The sequence below is a fragment of the Punica granatum genome, chromosome 7 (assembly GCF_007655135.1).
Source record: "Punica granatum isolate Tunisia-2019 chromosome 7, ASM765513v2, whole genome shotgun sequence".
Lineage (NCBI taxonomy): Eukaryota > Viridiplantae > Streptophyta > Magnoliopsida > Myrtales > Lythraceae > Punica > Punica granatum.
The window spans coordinates 2968145-2987683 of NC_045133.1; the positions used below are offsets into that span (position 1 = coordinate 2968145).

At 38.2% G+C, this 19539-nt stretch overlaps 2 protein-coding genes across 6 annotated transcripts; one reads left to right on the plus strand and one right to left on the minus strand.

The window, feature by feature from the left end:
• Positions 1–9640: 9640 nt before the first annotated feature.
• On the plus strand, positions 9641–13073 carry LOC116213923. Its single transcript, XM_031549071.1, has 6 exons — positions 9641–10415; positions 10658–10869; positions 11522–11795; positions 11882–11967; positions 12055–12146; positions 12253–13073. The coding sequence occupies exons 1-6, from the start codon at positions 10110–10112 to the stop codon at positions 12498–12500; spliced, it is 1218 nt and encodes a 405-aa protein (XP_031404931.1). The 5' UTR covers positions 9641–10109; the 3' UTR covers positions 12501–13073.
• A 2426-nt stretch (positions 13074–15499) lies between these two features.
• LOC116215458 (L-Ala-D/L-amino acid epimerase) lies at positions 15500–18679 on the minus strand. Of its 5 annotated transcripts, none has more exons than XM_031551171.1 (7): positions 17429–18679; positions 17009–17119; positions 16684–16900; positions 16263–16596; positions 16111–16172; positions 15912–16014; positions 15500–15770 (listed from the first exon to the last, which is right to left on the minus strand). In XM_031551171.1, coding segments are annotated over exons 1-7 (1260 nt in total). In that variant the 5' UTR covers positions 17861–18679; the 3' UTR covers positions 15500–15769. The 5 variants fall into 5 exon arrangements, with proteins under 5 accessions (XP_031407031.1, XP_031407030.1, XP_031407033.1 ...); XM_031551170.1 differs by having other exon boundaries at positions 15912–16023; XM_031551173.1 differs by having other exon boundaries at positions 15912–15984; positions 17429–18669.
• Positions 18680–19539: the final 860 nt, after the last annotated feature.

Sequence of the window (19539 nt, forward strand, 5' to 3'; positions counted from 1 at the left end):
TTTCTTGTCTTTTTAACCTTCTTCTTGTCATGATCAGATCTACTTTATAAACGCACAATAAATTAAACTAAATATTTGTTGTCGACTGGAAGTCGAGACCAAGACATTAGAGTTGACTGCTAATGTGCTCTTTTTTTTTTCATTACAATAGGGGATTTTGGGTTTCACCTTATTGTATTCTTCTGTATAATTTTTAAGTGACTCAAACTTGAATATTTCTCATGAAAATAATTATTTTTAACTGCAAGGCGAATCTTATTAACTCTACTGTATGTTGATTACTTAGTTGTTTGTTACGTTTTTCCTGATATTACTTTAGAAAATTCTATCAATTTCTTAATCTTGTAATTCTCGTCGAGCAATTGTATGTAATGATATATGCTTCATCACTATTGAAAAATTTTCTTGAAAAAACCATTTCATATAAGATTATTATTAATTTATATCAGTCTATTGATGTTTGCAGTTAAAATAGTAGAAGACTAGAAGACGCGTGACATCCACGTTCTTTTGGTTGTTATAAAAAAGAGTAAAACGTCGATTATTAATGGCCTCCTTTAATTCATTTTTTGTCCATTTGTTATTGTCTTATTGATGAGAAGCTTCAAAGAAATGCACAAGATGTATGCTCTTAGGTGCCATTGAAGCATAGTTCGCAGGGGCTGTAATTTACATCAAATGTAATTTCTAGATCTAAGAATTCGGGTTAAAATAACTCATCATCGGGTAAAACACGAATTATATTGATGAACGGTTTTATTTTGGATCGATCATGACATACGCTCTGTAAATTACAAAGCCAAAACTCATTTTCTCATGATGAAAAAAAAGCTATATATCTATATTTTTTCCCTTTTCTTTTTATAGACAAAGACATATTCAATAAATTTAATGGGCATAATAAAAGTTGGCATTCGAGTAAATAGTGTCTCAAATTTTTATATTTTTCGCCCATAGGATGGATGGATCGAAATTGTTTTCTGTATGGTTTCAATATTTGGTTCTCAAGTCAAAGTCGGCTTACTATGTAGGGTCCCAACGTTTGACCATGAACTGTCTAATGCTTTAACTTATCTAATCATTAATAATCATTACTGATATTTAGATTAAATTAGACGGAACAGATCGATCTTTTGAAGTTGCGTACTAAAAGAGTGCTTGTCACTGTTAACAAAATAAGATATTCAATCCGATCATATATGATCTTTTCATCCAGTAGCCATCGAAAAATATTGACAATTAAGTTAGAAGATCATAACAAAATGATATAATATAATGTCTAGAGATGTAATCGTTGTTCTGTTTATGATTGTGTTTTTGATATCCAGCCTCATGTTCGGATCTCATGTCAAACTTCTTGGAATGTCTCGAGTTATCTAAGCAACGGAATTCGTGAAGTTCAACTTCATGTTTTGGCCCATAATACATACACTCTATTCAAAACATGATTCGAATGAAATGTGATTCCATGGTCGACCTTTTTTTTTTTTTTGTGTGTGTATTGATCACTTACGGTTGTTCGGAAATCACTCGATTGATCAATGTATATTCATTTTCCGCGAGAGCCGATAAACTAGATAGTCGATAAGAACCTCGGTAGGGCTTCGTGACATGAGGACCTTGAGGAAGCTAATTCCTTGGGCCCAATAGAGCCCTCAGCTGTTGTTAGAGTGGGCTAGGGCCACGATGCAACCTAAGGTACTATTTACTAGTCTAAGCTCACTCGCCTAATTTTTCTCATAAAACATATGGTTATTGATCTCCATATTCTTCTATATATGTAATCAGCAATCCGACGACATAACTTACAAGCAAACACGGAAAGCATTGTGATCTCGGGTGATATATTAGTTCTTAAAATTACGGTTACTTTTTATATTTATTATATATGTCCGATTTACAACTGTTCGGTGTATACTGTCATTTTTCTTTAAATTGAATACCCGATGCATTACTTAAATCAAACATGTTCATAACATGTTAGGGACGATACATCTATACTTCTAAGTATGATTTTTGTACCATAACATGCATTAGTTTTAAATCCAAATTGATTCAGACACGCCTGATTACATAGTCAAAACGGTCTCCAATCAATGATTGAATTTTTTTCCTCCTTCCCAAATTGATTAATACATTTGTGGAATTTTTGCTGGGAATATGCTGTGTGGATAATCCTTGCTGAAGTTGACAGTTGATGTATCCCTAATTCACAGAAAATTCATCAAAAGTTCAACTAGGTTAAGAGCAGTGGGCTCCAACACCCCTATCAACATTCTCAAACTTCACAATCTGAACACATACAATATCACAATGTCACGTAATGTCATGTATACCTATATATTATCGTGTTCTTTTAAAATTATATTTTTCTCTTAAAATAAAAACTAATACATTATCTAATTTATCTTCCTCTGTCCAATCTCAGGACACTTAAACAAAGGTGCACTTATCCTCATCCCTTCCATTAGGACCACCGATCGGATCCACACTCACATCATCTTTTGCGACCGAAGACCTGGAGATTTATCGTTTCATGCTGATATCTATGCAATGTGATCAATCTGACGGTTTCTCCTTCTCTTCTTCTTAGAAACTAAAACATTTTTTTTTGGGTAAAGTAAAACTAAAACATTTTAGCCTCGGCATTGTTGATGTTCTTTTGTGCGACTGATTGATATATATTCAAGAATGGGACGTGAGTTGAGGACGACTCATCTGTGACCCGGAACTTTGACCAGTTTGATTATGATCTTAATGTGTATGCTTAAGATGGCAATTTTTGGCGAGATGTCCTTATTAGACGGCTTAATTAATTGATAAAGGGGTATCCCCCACACCATTTGATGTGTTGGTCAAGTTAAACAATAACAGCAAAAGACACAGGACAAAAATTGAGGAAAGTACTGTTTGGGATTATTCCCTAATTCTAACATTTGGTTAATCTCCTAACTATTAATTACCACTCCCCATCTCGTGGATCTTTAGCCTTTACTGCTTGTCTTACCGGGTTTTTTTAAGAGGCAGGCATGTTTTGATATTACTAGCATATGATTGTACAAAGAGAAAAGAATCATATCAAGCGTTACACAAATTAAGCATTTGCTCGGACAGTTTTTATAAATATATAAAATGCACGAGTTTGCAGCAAGGTGATTCAAATAAATCAATCAATTATCGATTATTTAACAAAAAAAGAAATCGGGCAGCAATGCAAGGATATGCGTCACGACTCACATTTTTGAAACCCTCAACTCGTGGTTGATCGCATTTTTAACTGTTTGGAGATTTTAATTCTTCATGAAAAATCGAATTTAAATATTAAAAGGTTTTTTCAAATATAGAAAACTTATTTGATTCATATGTCAGATATTAAATATATTCTTGGCAAATAATATTTTCTCGACAAATTAAGCTATGTGTATGAACTACATAATATGTAGGCCTGCATCTAATTATTATGACACTTAACTAATCATTATATGAAATTTCCTAATTAACACCAAATCATTAATGAAAATGTTAAATTGCAAAAGAATCTTAATTTTTTTTAGAAAAACTATGTGTTTATATATATATGTATCGCCTCTACTTTGAGTGCATTGTAAATCAAATTAATTGTCAATGCAAAGTCCCAAAATGGAAAACAGACGGAGCAAATGGTGAGAGATATCATGCATTATATTGTCTACTTTTCGTATTCTTACTAACTGATCTCACTTTAAAATTTTATAGTTTCTTTGTTAAATTTGCCCCTGAATGGTGATAGTATAAATAACTCAAAAGTTTTTCAGTACGTTTTTATTTTCTCTAGGTGCAAATTATGTGTGTGTGTGTATATATATTAGCACCTCAAAAAAAAATGATTTGTCATAAAATGCCCTTGCCGTAGGCAGGTTATCAACTAATTCGTTAAGAATTGGAAGAAGACATTTTACGTACTGATATATATTGAGGTCATCCGATGTTCGAAACTATTTTGCTTACTTAAACACTGCAATACATGCATATATTATCACCAAGTTCGTGCTAAATTTCATTGAGACCGGGGCGCAGTTAAATAAGATTAATTTCTTTTACCGAAAAAAAATAAGCATAAGATTCGTCTCTTAATTAATTATATCAACCGGGCAAGCTAAGAATTGTGGTAGTTCTAACCAAAGTTCAAGTAAGTTTAGTTATACTGAAATCACAGCAAAACTGTATATGTTATCATAAAATTGAGATATTTATTCTTCTGCTCTTTTTCTTAAAAATAATTAACTAATACAATCCCGATTTGACTTAGCTTTCTTAATTAGTGTAATTATTTTTGAAAAGTGACATTAACATTAATTTTAAACAACAGCTGCAATCCAAATCTGAACCAATGCAAATCAACCGACCCATCGATGCAAGGAAAAAGAGTGTCCATCTAATTCTTCAATGATGGGGTCCTATCCTCAACTAATATCGTTAATTAAACCAATTTTAACTAAATAAATTCATCGTTTTATATCTTTCTTGAGATCAAACACTTCTGCCTTTGAGCGGTTCACATCGACTGTGCGTATTGAATAAAAAACACTGTACTTACACTCCCGAACAACTATAAATATAGCTGAGTGTGTTTAATCATCAAATAACAATATATTACTCGAAACGGGGATTGTGGGTAGGATATTATCAAGCTCGGCTTATTCAATAATTTCTTCTGCCCTACTTTTTTTTGTTTTTTTAATTTGGTCTTGATGGATAATACTATTCAAATCATGAGAATAAAGGGGGGGAAAAATGAAAGGTCCAGATTGCCGGCCAATAGTGGGCTCCATGAACAAGAACCGTCCATTGAAATGTATCCCAATCCTCTTTTTTCTGTGGGCCAGATTTATTCACTCATGCAGGCCTATCGATAGAGCCTTAAAGGGAAGCCATCAAATTATCAGATTTGTGAGAATATATGAATTAATACTTCATCTTTTTTTAAAAAAAAAAAGGCTTGAGGGCCCAAATAATATGTAGACCGACCAAATTGGTGGGTGTCCCTCTCTCTCATGTGACATGATGACAAGAAATTTCTGGCATCGGGGTCGTTGGGTCCAAAGGTTTCATTTCTTCGGCATTAAATTTATCCATCCTTCCACCGGCCTCATAACGAGATTCTACTACGTTCATTGTTGAAGATGCTTAATCCCACATTAAAAAAATAATGAATATTCATGGGTTTATATGAGATTTATGTACCACCACTTATCAGCTTAAACTTTTAAATTGAAATGGGTCCAAGCCTGTATAAACCCAATGGAAATTTAATTTGGTATTAGAGCCTAGGTTACGAGTATTCGTGCCTACGCGCGTGTGAGCGCCCACACTACGCCAGGCCCGGTATGTCGAGTGCAGTCAAAGTACGCCTCGTGTTAGTCCCCCCTCGTTCGAGCACGAAAGAAGAGCCTAGCTCGAGGTCAATTATTGAGGGCGGGTGTTTAAAGGCACGTGATAACATGTAAACAGAAATAGACTACACGTTGCAAGAGTGGATGTTGAGGATGTTTAATCCCACATTAAAAAAATGAATGAATATCGATGGGTTTATATGAGATTTGTGTACCACCACTTATCAGCTTGAGCTTTTAAGTTGAAATGGGCTCAAACCTGTATAAACTCAATGAAAATTTAATTTTCATCTTGCGATATTCATTTTACTTATGGTAATTTATTTATTTATTTATTTATTTTGCAGATTGTATATATATAGTTAATTGATTATACACACAAAGAAAAACAATGCATTTACATTAGATTGAATATTCTCACCTGAAATGGAGATTGTAGAATTATTCTTTAAAGATATTTTTGCAAGATTTTCATCTTTCGTTTTTATCACGTAATTAGTTTTCCTATAATAATAAAAACTACAATGAAATTCCAAGCCCCCCAAAAAAGGACAATATAACACTAAAATTGTAGTGTTCATTGTCACAAAAAAATTACTCGTGGCCCTAAGGGGTATATATTATATTTGTCTCTTTGTTATATGGATCCAAACGTATCATATCTAAAGGAGAAATGTCGGTAAGAGCTAGTATGGGATTCGTATTTTTTAATTTTAATTCTAAGACGGAGATACATATGATTGATTAATTACATAAATAAAACTATAAGAAATGGTGCGAAATTGTAAACATAACAAAACATTGAATAGAAAAATAAAACTCTTTTTTTATTTCAATTGAGACAAGAGGAAGAAGAGAAGAAGAAGAAGAGTTGAGTTGTTGACTTTATCTACCCTTGACCATCTATCTAATATATGACCATGATTTATATTTGTTTTTGTTCAGAATATCCTTTCCCCCTTGCACCATTTCTTATTTTCACCTTCCATTCAAGAATATCAAGAACAAAGGATATAGGAGAGGATTTAAATAAAAAAAAATAGTAATTTGTTTTAGTTTTAAGTGAAACCATGACATATGTATACATTTTTTTAAAAGAAAATTAGGGATTTGGAGTAATCAACAGTCACACTCCTTTGAGCTCCAGCACTTACAGGTTTTTCTAACTACATAATGAATTCTTACCATAAAAGAACTACATTTACATGGAAGAAGATTCAAATTTGGAATGCCAAGACAACTGTTTCACATGCCACCAAACATTTGGTAGCAAAAATAACCACCATGATTATTTCTTTTTCTACTAGTTAGATCATATTAAGTAAAATTTTGGCTGTACATGTGTCCAATATTTTTTAATATGTAGATTCACCATTCATAGTTTGATTATCAATATTGTCGATCACATATCTTTTCGTTAACAATCGATATCGCCCGTGAACGAGTCGGAAATTCATATCTCATTTAAAATTTAGACAATCTGCTCACTGAAAAATTTATGAGCTCATGGATGTTAGTATTTATATCTCATTTAAAATTTAAACTACCTAATCACCAAAAATTATTTAAACCACCAGGCATACGATTAGAATATTTATATCATTACTATTACGCCTTATTTGGTTTCAGAAATCAATTTTAACTTTAATTTTAACATTACTTCACTTAACTCTGCTTATTTTCAATTTAACAACACAATCATTATTTTCTCTCAACTATTTATTATTTTTTTCACAATTCAACAATACAATCATTACTTTCTTTCAATTAATCATTACTTTCTTTCAAGTATTCATTACTTTTTCAAAAATTCAACAATACAATCATTACTTTATCTCAATTATTCATTACTTTTTCATATTTTTTCTCATAATTCAATAACACAATCATTACAACCCAATTAAAATTAAAACTCATATCTACTTAACTCTAAAACCAAACACACCGTAGTATCTATTTCTTTAGAACTTGATACTAAGATCAGTTGGCTCTAGCTAGGGATGCTAAGTAGATTCAGAACTTGAAACCAATTCCTATGGGGTACTCGAGTTTGGGATTGGACGTTGCAAGAATGGAATTGGAGTCGATCCCACTAGTATCTTTCATTAAAAAATCCCAACATATAATATATAATTGGGTGTACGAGCCAAATATTGACATATAATTGGGAGTCACCGGAGGCAAATAGCTCGACCAATGTCACTAAGAGGGAAGTGGGAGGAGGGGGATGAGTCCGTTCAGAGCGTGCTAGCAGCAGAGCCATGTAAAGGTGGGTGGTCGAGGAGCGATGCCGAGCATTGAGGAGATTTAATTTTCTTTCAATTTTAGAGATTCGAAAATAATGAATTTGATGATTTTTAGTGTTTGTTTATTATTTATTTTCTTAAGTAATTAAATTTTATGTTATTTGATTGACCGGTACATTTCGATTTGGTTCAAGATCGAAGCAAATCTTTCTCGTTCACAGGCGAGATCGATCATCGGCGAGAAGATGCGTAGCCAAAAATATCGATAGTCAAACTATAATGAGAGAATCTTAATATTAAAAATTTTTGGACCCGTGTACGACCATGATCTTACGTAAGATGATCTAACGGATAAGAAATGAATAATCATTGTGATTTTTCGCAAGCCAACCCTGATAGAATCTTCAATTCCTCATTAGCTTATGGATTAACTCTCCCTTGATTATCGACTAACCAGAAACTATTTTAAGTTAAATTCGAATTCTTACAATGTAAATAAAGTCCGTTCCTAAAACGAGTAAATTGACAAATTGGTCCTCTAGAGATGCATGGTACATCAAATCTGACCTCAAGAATTTTTTTACATCAAATTGAACCTTGAGAGATTAAGTGTACATTAAATCCGACCTCAAGAAATTTTTTACATCAAATTGAACTTTGAAAGATTAAGTGTACATCAAATCGAACCTTGAGAGATTAAGTATACATCAAATCCGACCTTAAGAAATTTTTTACATCAAATTGAACCTTGAGAGATTAAGTGTACGTCAAATTGAACCTTGAGAGATTAATTGTATATCAAATCCGACCTCAAGAAATTTTTTACATCAAATTGAACCTTGAGAGATTAAGTGTGCATTAAATCCGACCTTCCGTCAGAATACCATCAAAAACTGGATGGAAAAATCTGATATGGCACTGTTTGATTGCTTTCTTTTATTTTTTTTAATTATTTCCCATTTCTGTCTGGCTTAAAAAAAGTATTCCATACAGTTCCCTCACTTTTCAATTGGAGGCAAGAAAAACTTCCTCCTCCCGGCGCGTCCTCCTCAATCGTTGGTGCTCTCGGTGTAGACTCGTTATTCGCTGCCGCCATAATCTCTCTGTCACCCTCTCTCTCATTGCCTCTAGCTTTCTATGCCGAGAGCACCAGCGATTGAGGATGATGCGTCGTGAGGAGGAAGTTTTTCCCGCCTCCAACTGAAAAATGAGGGAACTATAGGAAATACTATTTTAAGCCAGACATAAATGGGAAATAATAAAAAAAATGAAAGAAAACAATCAAACAATGTTACATCAGCTGTTGAACGCCAGATTAGATTTTTCCATCCATTTTTTGTCAGCATTCTAATGGAAAGTCAGATTTGATGTACATTTAATCTCTCGATATTCAATTTGATGTAAAAAATTTCTTGAGGTCGGATTTGATGTACACTTAATCTCTCAATGTTCAATTTGATGTAAAAAATTTCTTGAGGTCGAATTTGATGTACACTTAATCTCTCAATATTCGATTTGATGTACACTTAATTTCTCAAGGTTCAATTTGATATAAAAAATTTCTTAAGGTCGGATTTGATGTATATTTAATCTCTCAATGTTCAATTTGATGTAAAAAAAAATTTGAGGTCAGATTTGATGTAACATGTATCTCTAGAGGACTAATTTGTCAATTTACTCTTCCTAAAACCGTAGTTTTTGATAATCTTTTTTGGCGGGGAAGAGGGAGGGTGAAAATGTGATGTGTCCAACCCACTCGTGACTTGCACGTGTCACTGACAGTTTGTAAGGAACCCAATCCTCTGCAGCAACAAAGCCACCAATTAGAAACCAGCATGTCCCTCCACTGTCCCCATTTTCCTCCATCGTCCAATTCACCATCCCATTTTATTATAATTTTTTAATCGAAAATCCATTGTTAAATTGAATATGAATAGTTTGGTTCTTTAATCAATTTCTTTCTGGGTGGGAAATTTTTTGTTTATATTAAAAAAATCAAAGAAGTGTAGGGGGGGGGGGGGGGGGGGGGGGGTGGGGGGGGGGGGAGGATTTGCCTTGCTCTTGTTCTTCACCTATATTACAACTCATTCAAGCTTTCCCATCTTCACCTCTCCCTCTCCCATCCCCAAAGCTTCAATCTTTCCTCTTCCTCACTCAATACCCAGTTCCCAATCCATGCTTACTTCCTTCATCCTCAACCCGATCCTCTGCTCCTTCTTCGAGTTCCACGGTTTCTTGGGTCTTTTGGTTCTGAAGATCTCATCAGTTTTGATCATCTGTGGCTTCAATCTGGTTTATTGAAGAGGATAAGATTGTGGGCTTCCTCTGTTTTGTCTGAATTAGTGCTGAGTTTCAGTGTCTTGGATTAGATTGAGTTAAGGTGGATAGGCAATAGACGGTTCTTGTGTATCTGTTCTTGGTTCTGCCGGTCAGTCCCCCTTCAAGCTCTCCTAAAGCTTGAAGCTTTCCATCGTTTTTTTTTTCCTTGGAAATGTTGGGGACCGGGCTGCAGTTCGGGAGGGTCCACTGCGAGGATCGGTTTTACGTTCCTGTGAAAGCAAGAAAGAATCAGAATCAGCTCCAGAGACAAGCTTCGGAGCAATCTGGAAATGATGTGGTCGAAAGCCCGAACTCGTCCACGAAGAGGAGGACTGGTGCTTCCGACCATGGAAGGCCGAAGGAGGCTGCAGTATCGGTAGATAGGTATTCTAAGGACCCATCTGTGGCCTCTCATAGTAACCTTGAACGGTTCTTGGAGTCGACCACTCCCTCGGTCCCAGCTAAGTACTTATCAAAGGTATCGAATTCCTTTAGTGGCTGATATCAAATTCGATGGGCTAAGTTTGTGAGAGTATATCTCAGGAAAGTTTGGATCTCTCTTAGCCCCGCGGTCCGTCCGGAGCTTTTAGATTATGAACTATGTTGTCTCCAACTCTTTGGCCAAATTGAGATCACTATCATTGTTGCATTCCTTTCAACGATCTTTGTTAGAGTATTTGGATTCTTGAAAATTTTATTGTATCGATTCTTTTGGTGTAGACAACAATGAGGGGGTGGAAGACTTGTGATGTGGAGTTCCGACCTTACTTCTCACTCGGCGATTTGTGGGAGTCATTTAGGGAATGGAGTGCTTATGGTGCGGGAGTGCCTTTTCTATTGGATGGAAGCAACTGTGTCATCCAATACTACGTCCCATATCTATCGGGTATCCAATTATATGGTCCTGCTGCGCATTCAAATTCTAAATCAAGGTATTGACATATCTTTTGCTGCAGGGGATCCTGCATTTCACATGTTATTGCATAGTAGCATATTGCAAGTTCCTCCCATTTGATGTGCTGTAGCATGCTTAGGTTAAGGTACGACTTTGGTAGTTTTGTGATAAGGAAATTGAAGAGCATGTTGTTCTATGTGATGGTTCCTTCTTGCAGCTTGATTCCTCAGCTGCTGTTTACAGTCCTAATTTCCAAGAAAAACTCTAGGTGGCTGATTCTCCAGAAGATATCACCTTAGATTTTCAGTTAATAAGTTCAGGGGCAAAGGATGTTCGAAGATCGGAATCAAATCTATGCACACAATTGATTTTTCAAGTTTATCCCCTGCTCAGGCTTTGTTAATTGAAAGGGTCTGTTAAAGTTTGGATAAAAAATTTTCAAAGTCGAACTGTGGAATGGTGAATGCCTTATTTTAATATGCACGAGACATCTATGGGGACTAGTCTTGATGCTCCTTGATCACTACATTCTAGAGTCATGACTGAAGTCCTATAAAATCCTCTATAATATCATTCCATTCAACTAATGTCATCATTAAAAGAAAGTTGCATGCATCTCATAAGTTAATGTTTCAAACAGTTTATACTATAAACAATGTCCGTCTAGATTAATCCAGTTCACTTTGCAGGTCAGGTAGCGAGGACAGTGATGGTGATTACTGCAAGGACTCAAGTAGTGATGGAAGCAGCGACTACGAAATTGAGAAAGGAGCTAGATTTTCTTGCTCAGCAAATGAGATCTCTTTTAAAATTGGCGAACTGTGTGTGAGTGATGACCAAAGTTCAGGACAAGAAGGCTTCTCCAGTGACAATGGTGAAGGTGGAGGGAATTCTAGAGGTTGCCTACTGTTCGAGTACTTGGAACGAGAACCACCTTACAGCCGAGAACCATTAGCTGACAAGGTTAGGTATTCTCGTAAATATGTTTTGCAGCATTTCAACTTATTAACAATCCCTTCTAATGGCTTATCATTTTTCATGTTCTTCAGGTAATGGATCTTGCCCGGAGTTTTCCTGCTCTGAAGACAATAAGAAGTTGCGATTTGCTTCCATTCAGTTGGATTTCAGTGGCATGGTATGATACTATTGTAATTATTACTGTTAAACTTCATTGTTAAGCATTGTGTGGAATTCTGACTTTGATTTTACGATATGGTGACAGGTATCCCATATACAGAATACCGACTGGTCCGACATTAAAAGATTTGGATGCTTGCTTTCTAACATATCACACCCTCTCCATGCCTATGGGAGGTAATTGTTTTATCTTGCCTCACTTTTTCAATGAAGCTATTCAATATGCCCTGCGTATGTACATCTACTATTACTCACCAAGATAAGAACTGGGCTTGATTTTCAGGAAGTGGAGGGGCTCAATCTCCAATTATGGTCTATCCAAGAGAGATGGAAAGTGTCCCGAAGATTCGACTGCCTGTCACCGGGATGGCAACATATAAGTTCAAAGGATCCATGTGGACTCAAAATGGGGTCCACGAGCGTCACCGAGCGAATTCACTAACACAGGATGCGGACAATTTACTTAGACTGCTTGGAGTCAATCACCCCGATTTCCAGTTCTTTGCTTCGCATGGCATTTACTCGAGGTGATTCCGGGATGATTGTTTTCAAGGATAAGTTTTTTTCAAGGATAAGTTTGTCTTTACACACCACACGGGATGAGGATACCCCGTCTCAACAACGATGCTTTTGGATGAAGTGCATTCGAGCTCGGAAAAAAATTTATGTACAAATCAGATTTCCCATTACCATGAAAGGAAAACAGAAATTAGGATATCAAGGATGTAATTTGAAGGAATTACTGCAGCAGACTTTTTTTTTCCATGGAAGCCAGGTGGTTCACATAAAACAAACTGGAGAAAGTTCGAGTTAGAGTTGCACAATGTTGGGCTTGAGCAATGCAGTTATGGATTTACAATGCTGATAGCGGACACGAGTTACCGAACATGTGATATTTGTGTATTTTACATGTTAATATAGTGATATAGGAGTAAAATTCATGCTTTAGGTACAGTCATCGGTGAAATTTTACTTGGATCTTTGGTTAGATCTTTGCATATTTCTGGTATCCTGGATGGATTTACTTAAATTCGGCTATCTTGTAGTTGCTACGAAATTTCGTGTGATTACGGGTTAATAATATAATTTCTCAGTTCTAAGCAACTTTGTAGTACTTACTGTTCAAACTTATTGATTTTCATTTCTATCAGAAGTCGTGCTTTAATCACCAACCTTGCTCGTACTACCTGATCTCCTGCAGAATGAAGCCGACTCAGTACTTTTAGTTTCTTTCACATGTGACATTCTCAGGCCATTTAATTCCTATCGAGCTTGGCCATGAAAATCAGCTGCTACCCATCACACAGCATCACCGATCTCTGTCAGTACAAAAAAGCTATTTTCCTTGTGAAGCAATGAATTGAGAGAGACTAGCAGCAATCAGGCGTAGCACTAAACCAGAAAATGTGGCACGGGATTAGTCACGACAAATAAACAGTTCACTAGAAACAGGTAGCACACGATAACAAGCACAAGAAAGTCTCGATATGATATCCTATGACCACGACAATTATGTTATTCTCATCGTAGACTCGACGCCTTCCCTCTGCTGGGACAACGATAATACTACACAACACCAATCGATAAAATCAAGGACCCATCTAGTTCTTATATGCCATAAAAGATTCTCCGTGGAGAAACCACATCCTTTTACTTAAAAAGCTCCGACATTGGCCTAGCACGCTGGGAAGGGTGTGCCACAAGTGCTGGCAACCTTACGAGCATTGGGGGAGTTCACAAACTTCTTAAGGTTCGGGTTCCTGAGGTACTGACAGAGGCAGGGCTTCTGCTCTTTTATCTTGTTGCAGCAGAGGCTCGACGGCGGAGTCGCGGATGTGATCGCGCTCACACATGAGCTCAACTCTGTCGGCTTGCAAGTCACTGCTACTGTGACCCGTGCTTCGACTAGGAAAAGCACAACTATCAGAGAGCACAGGAGGATGTGTTGTGTCTTCATCTTTGGAAGTTCTCTTCTCGGTTTTGATCTGCAAGTAGTTGGGTCTCAGTTTCTTCCTCTATTTATAGTAGTCGGGGCAGGCAATACATGTAAGTTTTCACCACATCTTTAACATTTAGCTTCTGTTCGTTTGAATGAGATGAATCAAGGTGGTTGGACCACGCAGACAGATTCTCTTTTAGGCCGAAAAATGAAAAGAAGAGGAATGATTACTACCGCAAGCATGCTCAATTTGCTTTTACAAAGAGATCTCTCGGGTGCTAATAATAGTCTCGAGTACATAGTAATGTATGATTTCCATACGGACCAAATTACAGGAAGGGAAACGATCTTTCTGTTCAGAGGTATAACACATGATCCGTGACAGGATTAGGATCAAGGCATCATTAGGAAACCTGTTCTTCACTCATTCAACCAGAAGGATTCGTATCGTAGGCCGATACGTACTTTTACATTGTTACAGTAACTGCAAGTTGCTTTCGGTGATTAGCTGATAATTCTGCGTAATGATCATTACACCATGTTCCCATCATTGGGTTTGACCTGCACTAGAATCAAGAATTGTTATTACCATGAGTAACTAATCGGCTCATATCCATATGCTCGGCAGTAAAACGCAAAAATAACAGGAATCAAAGAAGCTACAGCTGCAGCTGCTACCGAATTGATTTTGAGAACACAGATTGCAAGTTCTGAAGGTAACTTTTTCATTGGCAGTACACATATATACTCAGAAAAACCACTACAATGGGACGTATCAGGAAAGACAGATCTGTGTCTGTTTAAGATCAGAAAATTTGCAGACTCCCTCCGGGATATTTAGGAAGGCATGCAGAAAGCACACTATGATGATCACCCATTTGCCCAAATTGAAGTTAAAGAACAGGAGCTTTGCGTAGTTCTGTCCTTATCTGAAGAAGAGAATCCAAGGATCGGTGGCTGTTTTGGCTCAAACTATTTATTGCCTATCCTCGCAGAAAACATTGTATTAGACTCCTTAGTCTTTCTGTTAAGGGCGATTCGGTGAGAATCGGACTCCTCGATCTCATGCCTATAATCATTGAACTATGTTCAACTAAGCATGCAGAGAAACAGTACAAAAGCCCTTTATTTCTACTTTGCAGCATGAGATAAAGCATCTTTTAGACTTAAATAATCTGCTGGGTCCCTACAAAATCATGGCATATTCGGCTCTCTCAATTTCCCTCCTCAATATTTTCTCGTCCCATGGAGGGTCGAACCTCGAGTTTCAGAACTGAAAGGTTTCGAGAATAAATGGCAGATCAAGGAGTTGGTTCTCTCGTATAGTGCCAAGATTAATGACCAAGTAATTGTATGGTTGTGCTTCGGTGTTTCTGCTTGTGACTAGAATGGAACTATCGGATGTTATGCAGCGATTCTTTACCTTTTCTAATTTGCCAGTTCAATGTACTGAACACAGCTATTCGGTGTATTCTGTTACTTTCCGCTGGATGTTATCATTAGCGGCGTGCGCTTTCGCTTATTAATCTCAGTTTACTCAGTCATGATTGAGAGGCAACTCATATAGTTCCCAAATAAAGAGAGAGGGAGGAAATAGAATCCAAGGGACAAAATACTATTATAGCTGAGAGACCAATAGACCGATTTTGAAGTTTACAAGACTTATAGTACACCGATAGCGAAAAAGCTAATGAAGGACAATCGACTGATGAGACGGAGGATTGGTTGCCATTGTTTGATAACCGACAATAACTTGTCTTGCGGCCACGAACTTATCATCTTTGACGGAGCATTTCGGATTTCTCGTTGCCGTTATCTCTGATCAAACTGGTCGGGATTCTAAAAGTTCTTGATTTCGTGTTCTGCAATAAGAACCCAACATGCATTCATATATCGTTTAGAAAACTTTCAAAAAAATGTTAAATCTGTTAATCAACTTCTTGTTGCCACTGAAAGAGGATGAGCTATCAACTCAGAAGCAACGGGAAGACTTCCGGACTTACCAAACGACATTATCCCAATGGAGAAAACCCCCGTGGCCCCTGGCGTTTGTGAAGTTATAAACAGAACCTGAGACTGGATAATAGCCGAAGCCGAATAATGAGACTGCTAGATCTTAAAGACAATGGAAATTTATATATCAGAGATGGTCCCAGCTCATGATCGAATCTCAGATCAGATTAGACAGTTTGCATAGATTACCTTCATAACCCCCAAAGACTGGATCTTCAGATAGCAGCAAGGGCGTGTCGAGGTCGACAAACCTGTGCATATAGTTGACATTATCAAATCCGGGTGGGGGGAAAAAGGGCAATGGATAATTAATAACAATAGCAAAAGATGGAAATACTGACTTGAAACACCCGAAGCCAGCGGCTAGATGACCCGCAAAGCCCATCGCGAGCCTTGTCTCGACCATGCCACCAATCATTAGATCCAAACCTGATTTTCTTGCGACCTCTATAATTTCAAGGGCCCCGATCACCCCAGATTTTGCGAGCTTAATATTGACGACGTCTGCGAGATTTTCACTGGCTATTCTGTCTGCATCAGCGACACTTCGACAGCTCTCATCAGCAGCAACGGATACTTTGTACTTGTCCCGAGCAACTCGAGTCACATGACCAAGACCTTCCCAGTCATCTCGATGAACCGGCTGCTCAAAAAGAATGGGAGTGACCCCCATTTCTGCTCGGAGAAAAGAACAGAACATTTCTGATCAGTTCGATCTTCAAGTACCATATGTTAGGGGAGTGGAAGAATAAGCTTAAATACCGTGCAATTTATCGAGAACATGGATGGCTTCTGAGTGCGTATAGCCCTCATTAGCATCCAAAATAAACGAACAGTCAGGGTGAGCTGCGCGAATTGCTTGAAGAACTTCTATATCCGCATTTAGATTCTTTCCCACTTTGAGCTTCAGAGTTTTAAAGCCCTGTTTCCGATACTTGCTCGCCAATGTCGCCGCTTCAGATGGTGAAACAATCGGAATCTATGATAGAACAGAGCTACTGTTATCATTAACTTCAAATTAGTATTATTCTGAATCTCGAAGAATCAGCATCTTTTCAAAGATGGGATGGCGAGTTAGAAACTTAACCGTGATATCGGTGGTTATTGAATTCGAAGCTCCACCGAACAGTCTCCATAGTGGCACCCCGATGCCGTTGGCCACTGCATCGATCAAAGCCATCTCGACTCCAGCCCTAACCTTTCGGTGTCAATAAAATATCTAGTAAGAACGACCATACTCTTAACCCGACAACAACACGGGACCGCCAAGCAGATAGCTTTCGAGCATTCAGCAGTCGTAATAAGTCTGATAACTGAATCAGACGGGTGATCACGTATTAGTATTGAATCAAAGATTCTCGAGTTTAGCTCGAACCTACTCAAATATTTTCGGGGTCCAACACGGAATCATTCGTTCACCCGAAAACAGGTCATCGAAGTCGATTATTGGGCCAAAAGAAGGAAAGAACTTCGAGGATTATAAAATGAAGATCATAAGCTAACTCACAGAAGCGAACTCGTGGCCAGGAAGAACTGCGGCGATCTCACCCAGCACAACTCCCAGGGCCACCGCCGGCCTCCTCGTCAGCACCTCACAGGCCTCCTTGGCCTTGGCCATGGCCGTGTGCTGGTCCTCCGCCGTCACGAAGGGAAGAACCGGGGCCTCCCCCCACCCGACGCACCCGTTCCTCAGCTCGACCCGGACCGCCACGTTCTCCACCCGGTCGAGCCTCGAGGTGGCGATAGTGAACGGCGCGATCAGGGGCACGTTCAGCGGTCGGCTCTCCGCCCTCTGCACGTCCACCGTGAGCGTCTCCATCAGGTTCGTGAACCTCAGGCCGGCCGGCGGGGCCGAGGATGGCGTCGCCGCCGCCGACATCTTCTTGGAAGAACCGCGGATCGGTCTTAAATGAAGAGAAAGAACGACCGATGAGGCCATCACTTCGAGGTTTTACGAATCGGGTGTCGTGAAAAGGGAACGTTTCTTCTGGTTGGATCAAGAAATTGTGAGGAGCCGCCATTGTTAATTGTTTCCTCTGCTGCTTTTGCTGTTGGAGAGAAGTGCCTGTCTGGTCGGGACAATAAACAAATGAAGAAAAGCTCTCTCTCTCTCTGTTTTTTTTTTTTCGAGTGTTTAATTATTAATTCGAGGAATCCATTGTTGTTGTACTTTTGCTTGTGCTGCATAATTAATTCGAGGAATCCATTGTTGTTCGCAGTCGGAGCATCTGATGCCAAGTATGATCTAATGCTGCAAGACGAACACTAGCCTTTGGACCATCTCCACCCAATGACGCTAGCGCTTGAATCCATCTGCTTCTTCTGCATAATCCTCGTGAGAAGGGCTATGATTGAAAGTGACTAGCATCGGCTTGAAAGTCAGGGTGTACGTGAAATCTTGCAAAAGCAATTGCTTGGAAAACCCGGAATCAGCTCGATGATATTGACATGTTAAGTACTCATAAGAAGGGACATCTTGGCCACTTTGAATGCCAGCATCTACGTTGTGAAGCCAATTTCTGCGAATGGGAATACTAATGTAGATATTATTCCATAGCTCTGTATAGAAGAAAAGAAAAATCGAAATTCATGTGTCGGCTAAAGCATATCTCGGTCGAGTCTCTGTTGGGGCTGAACTTGACGAATCTTCAGAGTGATTCAGAGGATTGCATCTGCAGAAATCTAGTGGAGTAGCACCGATGCTGAGCTCCGAAAGCAAACTTCGAATTTGGTGCCTTTATATTTGATAGACTGCTGGGGTGTTCTATGTCAGTCATGCACCTTCGATGCGAAGGATGGCAAGTCGGGTCAAACCGAGACACATCAAACATATAACGGCACAGAGAGCCGGTTATGAGACTGATTTGGCAGAAATTAGCGGTTACGAGTTTCTCAAGTTTTGCATATTGGGTGCATGCAAGTGGACTAAATCCCACATCAGAAGGAATGTTCTTAGGTCCGATAGGAAAAGGCAATTAGTTAGTAATTTCGGAGTCGGGCGTCGAGCCCGAGTTTGAGTTTGGCTCGTCAAGCCTTATATTGAATTGCCATCGATGTCCTTATCGAACCCAAGTAATGAGACATTACTGCAAAATTAACCGATTCTGCTGTCGAGCAAATTGTTCATACATCCACACAATATAGTGGATCTAGTTCAACTGATATTCCTCCTCAGGTAAAAAGTGAACTCATGACTATATATTACGGTTCCTTTTCAAGGTTCTGCAATATGAATTCTCAAGTTCCGATTCGGACTACTGAATTTTCGCAAACCCTGATCTGAACCGGACAGAGCATTCACCAGAACAAGCTTTCTATTGAGATTTGCTTATACAGCAAGTTTTCCCAAGTGCCCGCTAAGAAGTGCGAATCCCGGGTCTCGTATGGAGTCGGGATAACTTTATTGCTTTGATCACAATTCGAAACCGACGTGTATTGCTCCATAGATTAACTGGCCTCTGAGTAGTATTACTGACCTTATTGCTATATCAAGGGGCAAATTTCATGAGCCTGATATGCCTAAATTGGCTCCCAATTTTATTGGCCTTACTTCCACAGTAAGAGGCAAACCTTTTAAGGAGTCGACATCATTGTTTACGTTTGTAAGGGCTGCTAATT